The sequence below is a fragment of the Aotus nancymaae genome, unplaced genomic scaffold, assembly GCF_030222135.1.
Source record: "Aotus nancymaae isolate 86718 unplaced genomic scaffold, 86718_ANA_hifiasm-v0.15.2.pri h1tg000064l_1, whole genome shotgun sequence".
NCBI lineage: Eukaryota > Metazoa > Chordata > Mammalia > Primates > Aotidae > Aotus > Aotus nancymaae.
The window spans coordinates 20,965,228-20,986,587 of record NW_026988479.1 but is presented as its reverse complement, the minus strand read 5'-3'; the positions used below and the strand labels follow the sequence as shown (position 1 = coordinate 20,986,587).

Sequence of the window (21,360 nt, the reverse complement as noted above, 5' to 3'; positions counted from 1 at the left end):
GATTACAGGTGTGAGCCACCGCACCCAGCCAATAACTCTCTTAAATATGTAATGATTTGCTTCAAGCTAAAGTGAGGCTCATGGTTAATGAGGTTAGGCACTGACCGGTTATATTATTATACTGGAGACACAGATAACTTAGCATGTTTTCTTTCTTTTTATAAAAAAATTTTTCTTTAAAAACCAGAAGTAATAAATATATGCTAATTTCAGAAGATTTAGAAAATACAAGTTGGCAGAAGAAAATGAAAAGCATCTAGAATCTCACCCTCTAGTGATCATAAAATGTTAACATTTTGATACATATACTTCTCCTGTCCTTTATCCATTTATATAAACACACATATATTTATAAAGCTGGTTCCATCTGGTCCAACTTATTTTTTTTATTGTGATAAAAGACATGTAATATAAAATTTACCTTCTGAGCCATTTTTAAGTGTACAGTTCAGCAGTGTTACGTATATTCACACTGTTATGAAATACATCTTTAGAGCTCTTTTATCCTGCAAATCTGAAACTGTATACCTATTAAACTTTTAAAAAGCTTAACAATGAATCATAAATCTTTCCATAACATCGAATACTTTATGATATTAAATATTATTCTCCGTATATTATAGTATTCTCCATTGAGAGACACTTTTTTCATCACCACAATTTTTAAAAATGAAGTCCTTATTATTGAATATTTAGAGTACTTCTGTTTTTTTATAATTATACATCATCACCTAATGTTATTGTGAACATTTTTGAACATTTTATATATCTGTCTTCGCATACTTATTTAAATATTTTCTTACAATAAACTCTCAGATGTAGACTTGTGAACTCATAGGAGGCACACAGTTTTAATACTTTTGGTGTAAGTTTATTTTAGTTTGCATATGAGAGATTTCACTCATTTCCCCAGACTCTTGCCAGAATTAGGTATTATTGTCTGGCATCTATTCTTTAGAGATTTTAGTTCTGAAATAAGCCTCCTATCAAATAGGAATTGTTCTCAGGCATCACTGTAGCACATGCTTATTTCTGTATAAGCGTGAATCAGATGTAGACTTGATACTCACGTACCTCTACAAACAAGATAGGGAAGATGCCTACTTTATCTCCTAACTTGCCTTCTGCCCAGTTCTCATCCACTCGGCTGATCACAGTGATGATATCATCCTGAAAGAGAAAGTCTCATGGTCAGCATTTACTTTCATTTTCAGGCAGTAGAAGCTTTCAGCAGAGATCAGTTTGGAGTCTCCGATGGTGTAAGGTGTGAGGAATATAGCTTGTGCTTGATTTATTTGGGAAGTCTTTTTGCTAAAATGAACTTTCTTCATAAAGGGCAGTATTTGTGTCACCAAGACCATAGGGGAGTAGAAATAATTTGGAGAATCAATAGAATCCAATAGGAAAACTTAGAAATGTTCCAATTTTTAATCACCAGGAGGGTTCAAGCTTTTCACTTAAATTTATCTGATAGAAAAATCAAGATGGAAGCCATAGGGAGAAGCACTTTTAGCTTTGCAAAAAGAAAAATGAATTTTATGCTCATTTAGAAGACTTTTCAGAATGTATTCAATTTTTAATGCATCAAACATAAAGCAACTTTTTGTTCAGATTTTTCTTACTACAAAAGGTTATATGTAAATTTGTAGAAACATTTGAAAATGCAGATAAGCAAAACAAGGAAAATATTATACCACAATAAAGGTACAATCATTGTCAACAGCTTAAATAACACATTTTTTCTAGATTCTTTTCTATCAAGACAAAACATACACATATATAAATGTACATTTTTTAAAAAACTTTCCAAAAACATACACACATGCATATAATGAAGTGCACAAATCTTGAGAAATTTTACATTTGAATATATCCATGAAATCCCTGTTCAGATGAAGACATAGAATATCCCCAGCATCCAGGAGGTTCCTTTGTGCCCTTTCCCACCACCTATTAAGAGGCAACCACTACTCTGACTTCTAGTACTATACATTTATTTTGCCTGTTCCTGTACCTCACACAATGAAGCCATATGGGAAATGGATTTTTTTTTTTTTTTTTTTTTTTTTACTTAATACCATTTTAGGAACACCTTACCATGTCCATACAACATTTATCAAGTTCAACCTGTATATTCATCCACTAAAGACCTTCTGATCTCTCTGACATTATGTTCCATGCTCCTCAGGAATTAGGATTAATTCAAATCTAAATCTGTTACTGCATTATACCCTTTCTTAGCTTCCTCTTACACAGCGGTACCCAGTCTTGTTGGCACCAGGGACCAGTTTCGTGAAAGACAATTTTTCCATGGACGCAGTGGGTAGGGAGTAGGGAGAGAGGGTAGGGAGATAGGGGATAGTTTCAGGATAAAACTGCTCCACCTCAGATCATCAGGCATTCGATTCTCATAAGGAGCACGTAACTTAGATCTCTTGCATGCGCAGTTCAAAATAGGGTTCATGCTCCTATGAGAATCTAATTGCTGCCACTGATCTGATAGGAGGTGGAGCTCAGGCAATAATGCAACCCATGGGGAGCAACTTTAAATACAGATGAAGGTTTGCTTGCTTACCCCGCTCACCTCCTGCTGTGCGGCCTGTTTCCTAATAGGCCACAGACTAGTACTGGTTGGTGGTCCAGGGGTTGGGGTTCCTGCTCTTACACATTTGCAATTATGCATTTATAGGTTATTCCTTTTTTTGTTGTTGTTAGATGGAGTCTTGCTCTGTTGCCCAGGCTGAGTACAATGGTGCAATCTTGGCTCACAGCAACCTCCACCTCCCAGGTTCAAGCGATTCTCCTGCCTCAGTCTCCCGAGTAGCTGGGACTATAGGCATGCGCCACCACACCCGGCTAATTTTTATATTTTTAGTAGAGATGGGGTTTCGCCATGTTGGTCAGGCTGGTCTTGAACTCCTGACCTCAAGTGATCTGCCCACCATGGCCTCCCAAAGTGTTGGGATTACAGGTGTGAACCACTGCGCCCAGAGGTTATTATTTCTTTAATGTCTGCCTACCCTATCAGACAATAAACTCCATGTATGCAAGGCCTGTGTCTGCTTTGTTAATCTTTGCTGTCCCTAGCACCTAATGCAGTGGCTCCCCTTTAGTAGTCAGGCAATAAATATTTCCTGAACGCATCCAGGCGTAAATAAATATATGAAGTTGAATAAATTATACAATTTACTGAGCTAGAAAGCACTAGGAAAAGAGCAACTTTGGGAAGGAATATCTCAAGTTTAATTTGGATGTGCTGAGTTTAGACCATGAGATTTCCTAGAAGTCTCTGTATTCCACAGCCTTCCAGAATGGGTCAAATCCTCTTTTCCAGTTTCTTTATCATAATTTCCCATTTATATGTGTGTTTCTTCCACTAGATTGCCAACTCTGTGAAGGTAAGAACAATGACTCATCACTTTATCTCCAATGGCCAGCTTGGCACATGGATGGGCTCAAAAAATGAGTCAGCGTGTAGAGTAAGTGTCCCAGTTTGCAAATTCCCAGAAAGGGTCAGAGAGGCAGACGATGATGCTCCCTGCTTATGTCTTCCTCCAGCTGTGTGTCTAATGCCTGGCACAAAATAAATACTCACTAAATATTTGTGTAATTGAACTGACCTTCCTCTAACTGTAGTCTACGTCTAAACTTTGCTGTTTGGGCTGTAGAATGACCTTCCTTAGGAGTCTCACTCTGAGGTTCCAAGGTAATAATAAACATCATTATCTCAAAATGTGGACAGAGAGGTTGTCTAGTTTGAGGAAACCTGAAGTAAATCTCCTTTCTGGTGGTGGTGGAATAAAAATATTTTGCAAAACAAAAGACCTTGGCTAAACTATTGTAACAGTGCCACTTTCTATATCTACTTATCACCAGTAGTGAAGAATGAAAATAATTCCAACTGTAGTTTCTATGAGAGATGTGAATGTTTATGGAATAACAAGTACTGAATACAGAGAGTTAAAGTAGTGTAGACTTTAGTAGAACTGTCATTACTTGCAAATGGTGGGGAATCATCTAATGAAAAACAGAGGCACAAGAAATCTTAGGGTAATTAATGTTTGAAAAATATGTCTTGTAAGAGGTTATTTATGTAGAAAGGCATGATTATGTTGTTATGTGTGTCTGCAGTGTTTTGAATGTGATGTTTACAACAAGATAGAATGTTGTAAATGAGTAGAATTAAGTAACCATAACTTGGTCAGCAAGAATACCCTTTCACATACATGATAAAGAGGTAGGGGCATAGTTTTACATAGCATGTTATCAAATTGTTTGTGATTTTCTGTCCACATATCTGTTCTTCCCATTACTCTGCCAGGAGAGCAAAGACTGACTTATTCGTGTCTTATTCCCAGCACCTGCAAAGAGTAAGTACTCAAAACTGATAGAATGAATGAATGAATGAGTGAATGAGTGCATACTTTTGTAATTACAATAAAAAAGGCTCACAGATTTCTATCACTTATTTGTAGATTTCTGTAGAGATTTCACTTGCATGTAGTTTGAATCGTACACACATATTACATATATAATTCATGCATAAAATATATTTTATGCATAAAATATATTTTATGCATAAAAGAATAAATATAAACAATAATATATATTTAATATATAATTTTTTAAAATCAGCAAATGTTAAACAAGCAACTCTGGTTCTGCTCTGGTCTCTATGTGGTCCTAGATGACTCGTGGCCACCCAGAATCCTACCTTGAGGAAGGTGAGGCAATCCTGGTTCTCACTCTTGTCCTTGCCTCGTAGGTCAAAGTTGTAGAGGGCCCTGCACAGCGGGGGTGGCTGGGGCAGCTGCTTGATGACTTCCACAGAGCTGGCTGGGAAGATCCCACTGATGCCGTTGATTTCCCCCTGGTACCAATTCTCATCAAGCTGTCTCCGGAGAAGAATGACATCTCCCTTGTTAAACCTTAGGTCACCAGGATTCTGCCCTCTGTAGTTGCATAAGGCCTTTGCTCGAGGCACCTGCAATGGCACAGATCAATAAAATACATACTTAGCTCAAATATCTACTTAGCTTAGAGTCTGGAGGAACAGAAGATACAAGCATTCCCCCTTTTATTATACTTTGCTTTAACATGCTTTGCAAATATTGAGTTTTTTACAAATCAAAATTTATGGCAACCTGTGCTGAATAAGTCTATTGGTGCAATTTTTCCAACACCACGTGCTGACTCTGTGTCTCTGTGTCATATTTTGGTAACTGTTATTAACTTTAAATATGTTAACCTTTTTCATTATTATTATCTCTGCTATGGTGATCTGTAATCAGCAATCTTTGATGTTACTATTGTAATGCCTGGGTTGGGGGGTGGGTGCCACAAACTGCCCGTACAAGACAGCAAACTTCGTCAATAAATGTTTTTGTTCTGACTGCTCCACCAACTGGCCATTCTCCCATCTCACTCCCTCTCCTTGGGCCTCCCTATTCTCTGAGACACAAAAATACTAAGATGAGGCCAATTAATAACCCTACAATGGCCTACACATTTTCAAGTGAAAGGAAGAGTTGCACATCTCTCACTTTAAATCAAAAGCTAGAAATGATTAATCTTAGTGAGGAAGGCATGACTAAAGCTGAGATAGGCCAAAAGCTAGGCCTCTTGTGACAAACAGTTAGCCAAGTTGTGAATGCAAAGGAAAAGTTCTTGAAGGAAATTAGAAGTGCTACCGCAGTGAACACATAAATGATAAGAAAGTGAAACAGCCTTATTGCTAATATGGAGAAAGTTTGACTCGTTTGGGTAGAAGATCAAACAAACCACAACATACCCTTAAGCCAAAGCCTAATTCAGATCAAGATCCTAACTTTCTTTAATTCTATGAAGGCTGAGAGAGGTGTGGAAGCTGCAGAAGAAAAGTTTGAAGCTAGCTGAGATTGTCTGAGGTTAAAGAAAAGAAGCTGTCTCTATAACTTAAAAATGCAAGGTGAAGCTGCAAACCATCAATATTGAGGCAAGACCCACCACCAGCAAGAAGATGGCAACTTGCTGAAGGCTCAAATCATCATTAACTTTTTTGTTAGTAATACAGTGTTTTAAATTAAGTTCGATTTTTTTTTAGGCATAATGCTACTGCACACTTAATAGACTACAGTGTATTTTATATGCACTGGGAAATAAAAAAATTTGATTGACTTGCTTTATTATGGTATTAGCATTATTGTAGTGGTCTGGAACTGAACCTACACCATCTCTGGGGTATACCTGCATAATATTTTTTTCCCATAAAACATGGATATTTTATTCCAGCTATAGGACATGGAAAACAAAACAAAATGGCAACAACAGCAACAAAAACCAGCGGGAAACACCTCTTTCCACACACCATTCTAGTTTAACTGACATTAATGTGGGAAAGGTAGAGCAGAAACACATTTATACATATAAATATGTATGTCTTTATACATACATATATGCATTTTCAGATTTTAGTCTCACTGCAGTTCATATCCTCATTTTTTAAAAATAAATGCCCTTAAAGGTCATCAAATGCAAGCTAATATTTCTACCTATGTCTCCTCATCAATCATTTAATATTGTTTGGATTGCATTCAGAGTTTGTGTGTTAACCACTTATGTAATTTATCGAACTGCACATTTGGAGAGGTAAGGGAAAAACTTGGTTTAAGTAATACTCTATGTATCAGTTACCCACGATGTGATTTTTTTCATCATTATTTGCAACTTCACACATCTTGTAGTTTCCTATGTAGTCTCTCTATGCGGTCTACTTCAGCTTCTAGTGCTGTACGTATCTATGTCTTCTGGGTGGGACTGCCTGTGATCCATGAGCCTGGGGTCAGACGTAAACTGTGTAGCACCTGAGGTGGATTCTGATTTGGTCTTTGCTTCAGAGCTGAGTTCTGTCGGCAAGGGCACTGAGTGTTTCAAGACGTGAGTTGTTTTGGCAGGCACTTCTATTTCGGCAGAGGATCCTAGCTTAGTTTTTTCTTTAGGTTTAGGGAGTGACTCTTTTATGCTGCTTTTGTACCTTGTACCAGCCAATATAATGACCAGTTGCAGTGCGGATGGAAGCAAAGCCCATTTGTAAATGACCAGGCTGCTTTTCAATATATTTAGAATGGAGCGATAGTGCAGCATATACTGGGAGCTGCTCTGGTTTCACAAGCTGCTTTTTGGATTCCTCTTCTTTGGCTGCATGCACACTTACAGATGCATATATCGGACCCGCAGGCATGGTTGTCAGTTTTCCCATCTACTAGCAGGGTGAAAATCTGAAACACTGACAATGGTAAATGCTGGGGAGAACGAAGAGCAACAGGAAGTCTCACTGATTGCTGGGTGATGAAATAATCTGCACAACAAATGACCATGATACGAGTTTACCTGTGTAATATACCTTTACAGGTATACCTGAACCCTGATGGCCACCATGTCTACGACCCTTTCGGCCAAGGTTTTCAGACGGCACCTGCATAATATTAATAACTAATAGGTTTTCAGACGGCACCTGCATAATATTAATAACTAATTACTGAGTACTTCCTATGTGCTAAATGTGTATGTGGATCATCTCATTTTGTAGCTCTTGGAGTTAGACACTCATTATCTCCATTTATAAGACAGGATGACAGACACATAGAGTGATTTATTAACTTGCATAAGATGACACAACTGAGAAATGGCAGATATGGGACATGAACTTAGACTACCTGATGCTAGAGCCCTTTTTCTTAATCACTATGCCAGCAGCAGGGTTGGGAACTTGACTCCACATCTATGAGCGTGGAGTCAGTGACTCTGGGTTTGAATACTGATTTTGAATTCTGGCTCCACTTCTTTCCATTTGTGTAATCATGGCCAAGTTACTCAGTCTTTCCTGAACTGTATTCATTTATAAAATGAGCATTTGGATCATTAGGAAGCTCAACTGACACAAAGAAACAATTAGTGAGAGATCGATTGTTTGTTTTAAAAAAAATCAGATCAAGCATAATCATTTGTCAAATCAGTTGTCTAAATAATTATTTCAGTCAAATACAATTTTACTAATTAAAATTGTTTTTTTTTCCACATAGAAATGGCTTTACTCCAGTCTTGCTTGAAGTCAGTTTGACAAACTGCAAGTTCTAACAGATTATGTTTAAGAGGAAGTGCTTCAGTCACCTAGGGTCATATTTTATTTTGTGCTTTTCCACACAGTGGGATTATGTAGTCCCCTCTCATTGTAGCAGTCTTGCTATTCATAGTCTTGCTAGTCATATATTGGGGTATAGAGAGGCATTAATTTAGGTCTTCATGGATCTCCTGAATCTGCAATGTTCATTTGAAAAAAAAATTCCAAGCAGCTCAGAAGTAGAGACAAGACCTAACATTACTTTGCTGATGGAATGGTTGAGCTGTCCTTTCCTGCTGGTCTGCACATATGGTAAGGAGACCCCAGGGGTGAGAAAACCACAGGAATACAGCTCATCCCCAGGAAACTGGTGGACAAATGAGCAAAGATGTATGTACTAGGGGGTTTAAAAAATGCTGTGGAATAAACAAGGAATTGGTTAAATAAATTATTACACACCCATACAATGAAAAAGTTTGCAGTCATTAAAATTGATGATGTATCAATCTATCTATAATTAATAACATTGAATGATACTGATAATATACCATTAAGTGTAACGGAAGGGGTTAAGAACAATTACGTAAACTAGATTTTCATTATAAATACACATGTATATTTTCACCTGGGGAAAATACTAGATGACTATAGGCCAATATTTTAGAAGTGGTTATTGCTAAGTGGTATGATTTTTGAATACTGTAAAAACGCTTTATTCCTAAGTGCCTAGCTGTGTTTTCAACTTTTCTACAATAAAATAATTGTATTGCTTATTAAAATTGGACAGTCAAAAGAAAATGAATGATGTTGGTGGATGAGGGGTAAAAAGTATAAGAGGAATTTAGAAAGAAAGAAGGCCAAGCTGAGTAGGATAAGCAAACTATGCAACTGCCTTTTTTGGAGAAGGTGTTCCCTATCTGAGAAATAAGCAGGTAAAAGCTGGATGAGAATGGATTTCTGGGGAATGACTCAAATCTGTTAGACTTCTAGGGTTGGGTACATCAGGGAACAATAGTTGTCCCTCCATATTTCTTTCTCTCAATTTTCCATTGTAATACTAATCACATTTTTATGGGTGCATGACTACCTGGAATATTGGTCACATTTTCAGCCTCTCTGGTGATTAAGTCCCGGCCAGCGTAGATGTAAGCAACCTTTAGGAATAAAACTTCCTGAGTAAGAAACCTTTAGGAAAACAAAACTTCAGAGTTTTCTTTTCCTCTCCTCCCTCTTGCTATGTGGAATGCAGACACGATCCCTAGAGCTCTAGCTGCCATCTTGAATATTGAGGATGGGGGCCACACCTAATAGGGAGGGAAGAAGCCTGGGTTTCAGAGCTGCCGCACCCATCCTGGATTTTTGCCTGAGAGCTAAATAAACTTCTACCTTGCTGAATGCATTGTAGGTTTTCTTTTTTTATTTTTTGATTTATGGAAAAAAATCAGAAAAGAGAAAAGGAAAGAAAGGAAGAATAAAAAGATAAAGTAGAAAAGATCCAGGTCCTTTTGGCTTTGCATGATAATGATAATATCAATAGCTAACCTTTACTGAATGGTTCTTCCTTGTGCCAGATTCCTTGCTAAGTGCTCTAATTCTCTTTGCTAACCACTCTCTAATTCTCACAACAACCTTTGAGGTGTGTATTATTTCAAGTGTCAATTTTCAGATAAAAAAAATGAGATCAGAGAATGAAACGGTTTGGATGTGTCTCTATCCAAATCTCATCTTGAATTACCACATGTTGTGGAAGGGACCTGCTGAGAGGTAATTGAATCATGGGGGCAAGTTCTTCCTATGCTGTTCTCGTGATTGTGAATAAGTCTCATGAGATCTGATGGATTTATCAAGGGTTTCTGCTTTTGTTTCTTCCTCATTTTGTCTTGCCACCACCACGTAAGAACTGCCTTTTGCCTCCTGCCATGATTCTGAGGCCTCCCCATCCATGTGGAACTGTAAATCTAATTTAACCTCTTTTTCTTCCCAGTCTGAGGCATGTCTTTCTCAGCAACATGAAAACAGACTAATACAGTAAATTGTTACCAGTAGAGTGGGTTGTTGCTGAAAAATACCTGAAAATGTGGAAGAAACTTTGGAACTGGGTTAACAGGCAGAGGCTGGAAAAGTTTGGAAGGCTCAGAAGAAGATAGGAAAATGTGGGAAAGTTTGGAACTTCCTAGAGACTTGTTGCATGACTTTGATAAAAATGCTGATAGTGATATGAACAATAAGGTCCAGGCTGAGGTGGTCTCAGATGGAGTTGAAGAACTTTTTGGGAACTGGAGCAAAGGTAACTCTTGTTATGTTTTAGCAAAGAGACTGGCAGCATTTTGCCCCTACCATAGAGATTTGTGGAACTTTGAACTTGAGAGAGATGATTTAGGGTATTTGGTGAAAGCAGCAAAGCATTCCAGATGCGACTTGGGTGCTGTTAAAGGTATTCAGTTTTATAAGGAAAGCAGAGCATAAAATTTTTGAAAATTTGCAGTTTGACAATGTGATAAAAAAGAAAATCCCATTTTCTGAGAAGAAATTCAAGCTGGCTGCAGGCTGCAGATATTTGCATAAGTAATGAGTTGAATGTTATCCCCAAGACAATGGGGAAAATGTCTCCAGGGCAGATCAGAGGTCTTCATGGAAGCCCCTCCCATCACAGGCCTGGAGACCTAAGATGAAAAAGTGGTTTCATGGGCCAGGCTGAGGGTCCCCATGCTGTGTTCAGCCTAGGGACTTGATGCCCTGTGTCGCAGCTGCTCCAGCTGTGGCTGAAAGGGGCCAATATAGAGCTTGGGTTGTGACTTCAGAGGGTGCAAGCCTCAAGCCTTGCCAGCTTCCATGTGGTATTAAGCCTGTGAGTACATATAAGTCAAGAATTGAGGTTTGGAAACCTCGGCCTAGATTTCAAAAGATATATGGAAATGCCTGGATGTCCAGGCAGAATTTTGCTGCAGGGGTGGGGCTCCCATGGAGAACCTCTGCTAGGGTAGTGGAGGAGGGAAATGTGGGGTTGGATCCCCCACACAGAGTCCCTACTGGGGCACTGTCTAGTGGAGCTGTGAGAAGAGGGCAACAGTTCTCCAGACCCCAGAATGGTAGATCCACTGACAGCTTGCACCTTGTGCCTGGAAAAGCTGCAGACACTCAACACCAGCCTGTGAAATCAGCTGGGAGGGAGGGTGCTTTCACAGGCTGGTATTAAGGCACAATACCAAAGCCACAGGGGCAGAGCTTCCCAAGGCCATGGGAACCCACCTCTTGCATCAGCATGACCTGGATGTGAGAAATGGAGTCAAGGAGATCATTTTGGAGCTTTAAGATTTGACTGCTCCACTGGAATCTGAACTGGCATGAGGCCTGTAGCTCCTTTGTTATGGCCAAGTTCTCCCATTTGAAATGGCTGTATATACCCAATTCCTGTACCCCCACTGTAGAAAGTAAGTAATTTTGATTTTACAGACTCATAGGTGGAAGGGACTTGCCTTATCTCAGATGAGACTTTGGATTGTGGACTTTTGAGTTAATGCTGAAATGAGTTAAGACTTTGGGGAACTGTTGTGAAGGCATGATAGGTGTTGAAATATGAGGACATGAGATTTGAGAGGGGCCAGGTGGAATGATGTGATTTGGTTATGTCCCCACCCAAATCTCATCTTGAATTTCCATGTGTTGTGGGAGGGACCCAGTGGGAGGTAATTGAATCGTGGGGGCAAGTCTTTACTGTGCTGTTATTATGATAGTGAATAAGTCTCATGAGAGCTGATGGTTTTAAAAAAAGGAGTTCCCTTGCACAAGCTCTCTCATTTTGCTTGCTGCCATCCATGTAAGATGTGACTTGTTCCTCCTTGCCTTCTGACATGATTGTGAGGCTTCCCCAGCCACGTGGAACTGTAAGTCCAATTAAACCTCTTTCTTTTGTAAATTACCCAGTCTTGGATATATCTTTATCGGCAATATGAAAACAGACTAATACAAAAAATTTAAAAGTTGCCCAAGTTCACAAAGCTAGAAAATGGTGAATTTAGGATTTGAACTCAGTTCTATCCCCAAGCCCAAGCCTGCATTTCTTTTCTTTTTCTTTTTTTGAGACAGGGTCTCACTTTGTCACACAGGCTGGAGTGCAATGTCATGGTTTCAGCCACTGTAGCGTCAGCCTCCCAGGTTAAGTGATCTTCCTGCCTCAGCCCAAGTATCTGGGACTACAGGTGTTCACTACCATGTCTGGCTAACTTTTGTATTTTTTGCAGAGACAGGGTTTTACCATGTTGTTCAGGCTGGTCTCAAACTCCTAAGCTTAAGTGATCCACCCGCCTCAGCCTCCCAAAGTGTTAGGATTATAGGTGTGAGGCATTGCGCCAGGCCTGTTTCTTAAAATATAATCTGTGATTTCCCTGTATGAGATTCTGGGAGGTGTTAAAAATGCGAATGCCTTGATCCAACTCCTGACTGATTTGATCAGAATCTCTTGGAGTGGGATCCAAGTAGCTGCATTTTTACCAAGCTTCCTCACCAAGTTGGATGCTACTGTAGGTCTAAGCTATATCTTATTCTAACTCAAAAGTGTGGCAATAAATGGAGTTTTGACATAGGCTTTGTAAATTGCTAGGCTGCTTTCTTTCTTTTCTTCTTCTGAAAGATATTTGCAGTGCAAGTGGCTGACTTAATGACTTACTGAGAGAGTATATTAAACTAAAATTGCACAAAATTCTCAAATTCCTTTGAAGATGCCAAAACCTTGAAACCCTAAAATAGTACTAAATACCTATTTTCATCTTTTCTCCATCTCCCCCAATATAAATAAATGTTGTAGAAATGAACTATATATAAATTCTATTTTTAACAGAAAGAAGAAAGACCCTCTTTCTTCTTTCTCATCATTTTGGACAATCCCTCCTCTGGTATTCTCATTTCTATGGTCATACTGACAGAAAACATTGGCTTCCATAGTGCAAAGCAGGGCAGAGGGAAGCAGGAAGGGGTGGAGTGAGGGGAAGAGACAGGGAGAGTGAATGACTCTGAAGAGCAAAGGAAATTAACATTTATTGGGGTTCTGCCAGGCCACAGACATTTTTCTTACATTATTGACCTACTGCACTTTCCATATATTATCTCATTCATATGCTCTCAAAATCCTCTGAAATAGGTGGTATTACCCTATTTTGTTGATGAGGAAACAGAAGTTCTGAGATGGTAAATGTCACCAAACAAGGTCACACAGCCAGTATATGGCAGATCCAAGATTGGCTGAGGCTCATTTGACCTGAAAGCCTGGGTGCTTTTACCATTCTCATTGTCTGTCATCAAGCTGAAGTCACCTAGCATGTTTTTCCATCATAAAACTCATTTGGGGCTCTGTTTTGTAATCAAAATCTGAATCAAGTGTGAATGCAATTTGCTTGCTGCTGGCTGCATTAGCATGAATTATTAAACTCCAGAGCTCTCACATAAAAGTTAAGCACCTGAAGAGACTCAGCTGATTGATTCCATCCAGTCCCCAACTGCTCTCTCAAGGGAAAAAGATTCCAAGTTTCACATCAGTTCTCACCTGTTGTATTATTGGTGATAGCTTTTCTCACCCATCATTGTTTTCTGTCTCTACAGATGCAGGGGCGAGAAGGCACAAGGATAAAGTTTACATGGAGGTCTCACAGTGAGGTCATCACCAAACTCTTTTTCCTTGTGTGTACCTAAAAAGCTTTCCTTTTCTGATATTAAAAAAGCTCAAGACTCTATGCTCCTGTAATTTACCTATTCATTTGTCTCCTCAGTAGGGTCTGGAAGCCACAAGAAGCATGATTTTGATAGAAAGATGATGCATAGGCTTCAGAGACAAGAGCTTGCAGACACTCTAGTAATAACATTATGTTGTTGCTTTGTGAAGCGTCCCCTTCTGTGAGGAACCACCTCTTCTCTCTTTACCTTCTGATGGGCAGGTTATTCGCCCTGGCCATGTCATACACACAAGGGTACGTGGGCCAGGCTGGCCAGTTAGAATATCCCAAACCCTCAGCACAGTGATCAGTACAGGACAGGCATGTGCCTCAGTCAGGGGTAATTAGTATCTGAAATTTGATATAGAGATACTGAGAAAGAATCTCTATTGCTTTTGAATCATGAGCCTTCAGGTTGTGGACTTGGACCACCAGTGCAATATGGTGTAGTCCAATGTTGGCTATCATATTGGTGATATTTCCCCACCAGTAGACTCACTTTCCTGAAAGAAGCTGTAGAAGACAGCAGAACCAGATATAGCAAGCTAGATAGGTAACTAGATAGCTAGAGCCCTGACAATAAAATGTGAACTCCTAGATTAAATGGTGCCTGAAGGTTACCTTAGGTGAGATCTCCAATTCTCTCCATCCCCAATTTACTGCTGATTACTTAAATTACTTGGAGCTCTGACACTTGAAACTGAACAATTCATAACTAATACATATTTGAAGCCCAGAAACAACAAATTTCATAACAATGTAGTAGGCAAATAGCAAAATTCAGAAACAGTAGGAGGTTCAGCTGCCAGTGAGCCCTGAGTTTATTTCCAATTTTAAAAATAAAGAGAGGTATAGACTGATAACAGGGTAAGGAGAAAGGAACCCATGTGGAGCCGGATCACCACGGTGACACATACAAGGGAAAAGGCAGCTGAGATGAGAACTCAACCTGTTGCTGTGAAACGAGCTCTTTGACACACCCTGGCAACATTTCTCACCAATTCAGAAAGGTTGGCCTGGTTCTCTCTACTCCTTGCATCAGGTGGGACCAAAATCAATATGCTGAGCTAATGGTCGTCATCAATGGTTTACTTCCCTGAGCTGGTCATGAGCTTGCCCATCACTGGAGAATGAAGCCCAAAACCATACTGTTCTTTGACTCAAGTTATCTATCGTTTCCCGGGCTAAGTTCTCTGCTGCTGGACAATGCAGGATTTGTGTCTGAAGCATCTCTGCCTCTCTATCTTTGAACCCTGGACATAAGTAGGTGTTTAAGAAATGCTTGATGAATGAATGAATAAGCGAATTACTCTGAAAACATTCAGGAATTGGTGTTCTCAGATACACAGAATGCATGCAAGATTAATAAATATGGCCGATAATAATTACTCAGATGAAGATCTATTGGTATGAGCTAGTGTAAAGAAGGATTGTTTTCATCATATTTTCCAAACATCGCCCAATGTTAATGATTTGGTGTTATATACACAAAGGTTCCATACTCAAAGTTAGGCATCGCTGAGTCAGCAAAATCACACAGATTCCTTTGCTGACTCGCTTTTCAGAAGCTTTATTTTGTGAATGTGATTTGCATAATTGCATCTGGGCCACTTTGCAGGAAGAGCCCACGTGTCTTGGGAATGCTGGGCAGGGAAAATATAACTTCCCCTGTGATTTCACTCTACTGATGAGGTAAGGGGTCAAGAATTGTCCTGCACCCTATCTTTGTAGTTGCTGCTTAACCAGTGAAGACACCTTGCCTCCCTCACATATAGTGATAATCTTTTTGGAGCAGATTTGTTGGAGGAAATGGAGTAAATATTAGAAAGGTCTGGTTAGCCCTTGTGCATGTTTTCTCTTCTTTGGTGAGGTGGGAGACACTATGCAACCCCCAGTGCTCACTCATCAGGGGAATCAGATCCACCTGGCCTTGGCAAATCCCAGATGATTCACTGCTGGGGTGCTTGAGATCAGCAGAAAGCTCACGATGATCTTACTAAGTGGAAACATTCAGTTTTCAGACTGGTTTTATAAGACACTCTGTGTGAGGTTTTTTTTGTTGTTGTTTTTTGTTTGTTTTTCATAGAAAATATTACTTGTTCAGGAGAGGTACTAGGATGCAATAGTTAAGAATACATATGTTAGAATCAAGTGGGATGTTGGTTTGCATTCTGGCTTTTGTAACTTCGGCCAAATCATTTAGCACCCCTGATCCTTGATTTGGGTCATCGACAAATTGGGGCGAATGCTAGTATTTCCCTGTGCAGCAAACTCAGCAAGTCTGGGTCATCCAAACCCTGCATATTCTGACAGAGGTTTTGGCTCTTGTCCTGGGAGATAGACTTTAAGGCCTTAGAATATTTTGCCTCATCAGAGAGACTTTGTCTACCTGGAGGCCTTGGGTCACACGAGATAGTCTAAGCAACAATGTGATTTATGGTGGGGACTTTGGGCCAAAGAGTAGAAGGTTGACCTCTGGAGGGACTGGGGACTGAGGGCAGCCACATGGGTGGTCTGAGATGGTAAATGTCATCAAACAATGAAATCTCCAGTAAAATCCTGGACAGCGAGTCTCTGGTAAAAAGAAATGCTGTCTGCGTGACTCCACTGGGAGAGGACAGCTGGAAGCTTTATGGAAGCTCCTGGACTCTGCCCTAATGTGCCTTTTTCCATTGCTGACTTTAACTTATCCTCTTTCACTGGAATAAACTATAACTATGAGTATAACAGCTTTGCTGAGTTCTGTGGGCCCTTCTAGTGAATAACTGAAAGTGAAGGTGGTCTTGGGACCCCTGAGCACACTTCCTCATGGTTTTGGAGAGGATTAATGTGATAAACAATGTAAAGTACTTGGTGGAATGCCTGGCAAATATTAAGTGCTCCATAAATAAGGATGCTTAGGAAAGAGGGGTAATAGGCCTGCTGTTATAGCTTCTGGCCTGACTTCCCAGCTCTATGCGTCATTCATTCATTTTTGCTTTCACTAATTATTTTTTGAGTGCCAACCATGCCAGGTATGTTCAAGACCCTTCATGGAGAGCTTAAAATCTAGTTGGGGAAACCAAGATCAGACTTATAAACACACAAATCAATGTATAATTGCAAGCTGGAATAAATGTTATGAAGGGAAATAATTATGTTATACCTCAAGGGAGGTCAGAGACTTGAGGGATGGAAAGGAACCCAACGTAGGGAAGATTCTCTTTATTGGCTGCATATTTATATCTGAAATTCTATTCTGTTCTGTGACTTTTGTTATGTGTTTCTCTCTTTATTTTAGTGTTTTCTCCATCGTATGTTCTCACTGATATGTAGGAGCTAAGCTATGAGAACGCAAAGGCATAAGAATGATACAATAGACTTTGGGGACTTGGGGGGAAGAGTTGGAGGCAGATGAGGGATAAAAGCCTACAAATAGGGTGCAGTGTATACTGCTCGGGTGATGGGTGCACCAAAATCTCACAAATCACCACTACAGAACTTACTCATGTAACCAAATACCACCTGTACCCCAATAACCTATGGAATAAAATTAAAAAAATATTTTACTATTTTCTCATTCCTGGACTATATTAGCAAGTCTCTCTCTCTTTGTCTCCCCTCAGTCTTCTGCTTTGGCCTTTCTTCTTCCAGTCCTCGGTAGAATGCTAAGATATCACCGGCTCCGTTTTCCTTCTTTACCTAACTCCTGCCGCTTTGAGTCCTTGGGCATGACATCCCTTCCTTCCTCCTTCAAGCAAATATTTTTCAAACACTCAGAACACGCCAGGCTATCTGAGTGTTTGGTCCCTCCTTCATCAGTTCCAGGGCTTCTGTAGCAGGGAAAAGGGAAGGAAGCAGGAGTTTACACCACTTGGGCAGAGAAAGAGCTGCTGATAGTCAGCAGTGCCTTTTCAGGGCTGCCACTGGCATATTTTCATTTTTTCCTCCAAACATTTCTCTGAGATTTCTTTGGGTTGATCTTATTTCCCTATCCTATGAGGTAATTGAAGATATGTCCAGAGCCATATCCTTGGCTCCAAACATAAGCTGGTTCTCAATAAACAGCTTGGGATTCTTTTTGAAATCGGCTAGATGCCAACTCCCAGAGATGTTCATTGGGATAGCACTCCCCAGGGAAACAAAGCATTTCTGTCACCATCTCTTCTCCACGAGGGCACAGGGCACCTGTGGAGAAGGACAAGGGGTACATGGGAGACTGAAGGATGAGGGAAAGCACCATCTCACTTGGCCTGGAAGGCAATTCTGTCCTCTTTCATTATCCCCCTTTCCAGAGCGAGTTTTCCAGTAGGTGTGGCACTTGGTGGGTGAGTCTTTTTCCATATGGTTTGAGAAACTGAGCCAAATACACTAGGCAGAGTGAGAAAAAATGAGTCAAATGACCCTCCCACCACTACTTCTCCCCTGGCTTAGAAGAAAAGCAAAACTCTGGCTGCTCTACTCTGACTTTCTCCTCTGAGAGGTTTCTGTAACTGAAGGAGGAATGACTAATGACGTGGAGGTTTCTCGTAATGCGACCAGCTGGCGTGGGGGCTGGAGGTGGCCCCTGGATATATGATTCACAACTTTTACACTGTGTCCTTGAGTGAGGCACTGAACCTCTCTGGGCCTGTTTCCTCAACTGCAAAGTGAAGAAGGTCATTTTTACCATTCTTCTCAACTGTAAAGATACCAGATTTTTTTTTTTTTTTTTTTGAGATAAGATCTTGCTCTGTTGCCCAGGCTAGAGTGTAGCAGTGCGATCATGGCTTACTGCAGCCTGAAACTCCTGGGCTCAAGGGAGCCTCCTGCCTCAGCCTCCCGAGTAGCCAGGACTACAGGCATGTGCCACCATACCCTAGTAATTTTTATGTTTGTTTTATTTTTGTTAGAGATGGAGTCTTGCTATATTGCTCAGGCTGGTCTCAATGTCCTGGGCTCCCTCTTCGGCCTCCCAAAGTATGGGGATTATAGGCATGAGTCACACTGTACCAGACCAAGAGCTTCTTAAAGGTGAATAATTAAAGCTCCAGGAGTATCTTTAAAATACATTAGAAATAATGGTGACAGGTAAGCTGAAACAAAATTGACAATATGATGATAAACTTTAGTCATGGGTAGAAGGCAGTTCATGACATTCTCTGCTTTTCATTATTTTATAGAGTTGATTATTCTCCACTTTTGTGTATGTGTTCCTCCTTAGAATTGTCAGTGAGTTAAAGGTGCCACAACCTGACAGGCTGTTGTGGGAGGAATGAAATGACTGTAAATACTCCCAGGCCTTTGGGGAAAATGACTTTGAAGAGAAGAGCTGAAATGGCTTGGCTTGTCCTCAATTGTCAAAAAGTTACATCTTGATTTCAAGTGATTTACTTCTTAATTAATCGCCATCTTTTAAGACTTACGTGTTTTTGTGGGTGCATATTTATACTTATTTGCAGTTTAATTTGGTGATACCAAAGGAAAAAGCCTGGCATGACCCTTGTTGGAGACCACAAGCCCTGGGGAAGTTGGACTTCTTCCCTCTCAGTTCAGTTGCCCCTGAAGCCAAGATTTTTTTTTTTTGAGACAGTAGCTGGGACTGTAGGCATGTACCACCATGCTCAGATCAGTTTTTAATTTTTCGGAGAGATGGAGTCTTGCTATGTTGCTCAGGCTGGTGTTGAATTCTTGGGCTCAGGCCATCTTCCTGCCTGTGCCTCCTAAAGTGCTAGGATTATAGGCATGAGCCACATGCCCAGCTGAAGCCAAGATTTTTAATCACCAGGACCTTCTGCAAATCTGCAGTTTGTCTCTTTCAAATCAAAATTCAGAGCATTTTTCTCATTTATACCTAGTGAAATAGACACGACCTTGGAGAAGAAGTATCCTGCCTGCCTACAGAGCTGGACTCCACGGAAGGAGTGAGTGGCTGTGCGTCAGAGGGGTCTAAAGACTCACACACCATTTGTCCTACTGGACATAAAGGCTGAACTTAGGGAAACCTGGAAGTCTCTAAGAAATGGAAAACATCACCGATGGGTAAGTTATAGAAATATTCTAGCAGTTATTTGCAATCATTTTTCACTCTGAGATAGAGCCAAAACTCTTCCTTAGGAATATGAGATATGGCCAAAATGTAACAGCTTTCCTTTTCCATAAGGTTGTTTCCACATAGGTGCCAATATCTTTGGCATTGTTCTCTGGGTCTTTCATATCTTTGTCTTTAGAAAGGCTTTCCTGTCTCTTTCCCTAAAGGCTGGGTCAGGTCTCCCTTTTTTGGGAGCCATTGCACCCTATGCTTCCCCTATCACAACCCTCATCACTCACCCTGCATTGCAACTGCTGTTTTACTTGTCTGCCTGCACACCAGATTGTGAGCTCTGTAGCAGCAGGCCCTATGACTTATTCATCTGTATACTCCCTATATCTACTCATTCATTCAACAAAAAAGTACCGAGTGCCTACAATAAATGAGACAGACACAATATCTGCCTTTCTGGGACTTACATTCCAGTAGCATCTAGTAAGCACTCATTTATTTGTTAAACAAACAAATGGATGAGTAGATAAATAAATGAATATTAAATCACACTATGCCAGTTAAACCCAACCCAAACTTTGGTATTCAGTCAACGCTACTCTTAACAAAGAAACTCCAACATACCCAAGTAGTTATTTCCCCAATATTGGGGAGCATCCAAGCATGCTGGGCAAAGATAAATACAGCATTTTTCTAGGTCATCCTTTAAAAAGGCTCCATTATTTAAAACATGCCTTGAGCTGTATCTACATCCCAGTTTTTCCAATGGGTACTTGCCTTGGAGACTCTCGCTTGTCGAAAACTTTTTCTTTCCCACATGCCCTCTGCACTGAATGTATAATCGCCACCACAGGCAACCATGATGAGTGACAAAAAGTACCAGCTGGCAGCTCCAGCAGAGAGAGCAGGAGAGATCAAGGAGGTATCTTTTTCTGCCTATTCAGAACATTGAAACCCAATTTATCACTGGCCTCATGAGCCAAAGAAAGCAGCTCTCAGCAGCTGTTGATCTGAGAAGCTCCAATCTCATTTCCATGGGCTGGGTGTCATCGAGACTCATCTGGCCTGTCTGGGAATGAATTGGCATGAAGGAGTAGTCTTCCTCTTTTCATCCCTGAGGCTTTGGGTGGGCCTGTTTCAAATGGCAGAGAGGGTTATATGGCCACTCTCTTGAAAATCATACCGAAGACTTTCTTGTTTTCGTTGTGGGTGGACATTCCTTAATAACTACTGCCCGGGGTTCCACTCTTCTCATTGCTTTCACCCTCACTCAGTAAGTGCTGGTAAGTCAGCTCTCAAAAAAAAAAAAAAAAAAAAAAAAAAAGAAGAGAAAAAAGGCTCTGGTTTGTAGCATTTGACAATTTCCTTGGTTTAAATATTCCTATTTTGGCTACTAACAGACATCGCTGAATGTGAAGTTGGGAAGAGATGTGTCCTATTGCCTTCTAAGAGCTGGGAGAAGCTGGTTCCAAAACACCACTACACAGCTCCTTGTCTAATTCACATTCACTCCAGAGTGAAAGCTTGCTCTGGGCTAGCATCATTGCCTTTCTACA

The 21,360-nt window shown here is 40.3% G+C and overlaps 1 protein-coding gene across 4 annotated transcripts in view; it reads right to left on the bottom strand.

The window, feature by feature from the left end:
• The window catches only part of SH3RF2 (SH3 domain containing ring finger 2), a 147,879-nt gene that overhangs the window by 81,635 nt on the left and 44,884 nt on the right, over positions 1-21,360 (bottom strand). For all 4 annotated transcript variants that reach the window (XM_064366471.1, XM_064366473.1, XM_064366472.1 and 1 more), the window contains exons 3-4: positions 4,715-4,984; positions 1,075-1,170 (exon numbers count right to left, since the gene is read on the bottom strand). In XM_064366471.1, the coding sequence (XP_064222541.1) occupies positions 1,075-1,170; positions 4,715-4,984 (366 nt within the window). The remainder of the gene's footprint in view (positions 1-1,074; positions 1,171-4,714; positions 4,985-21,360) is intronic.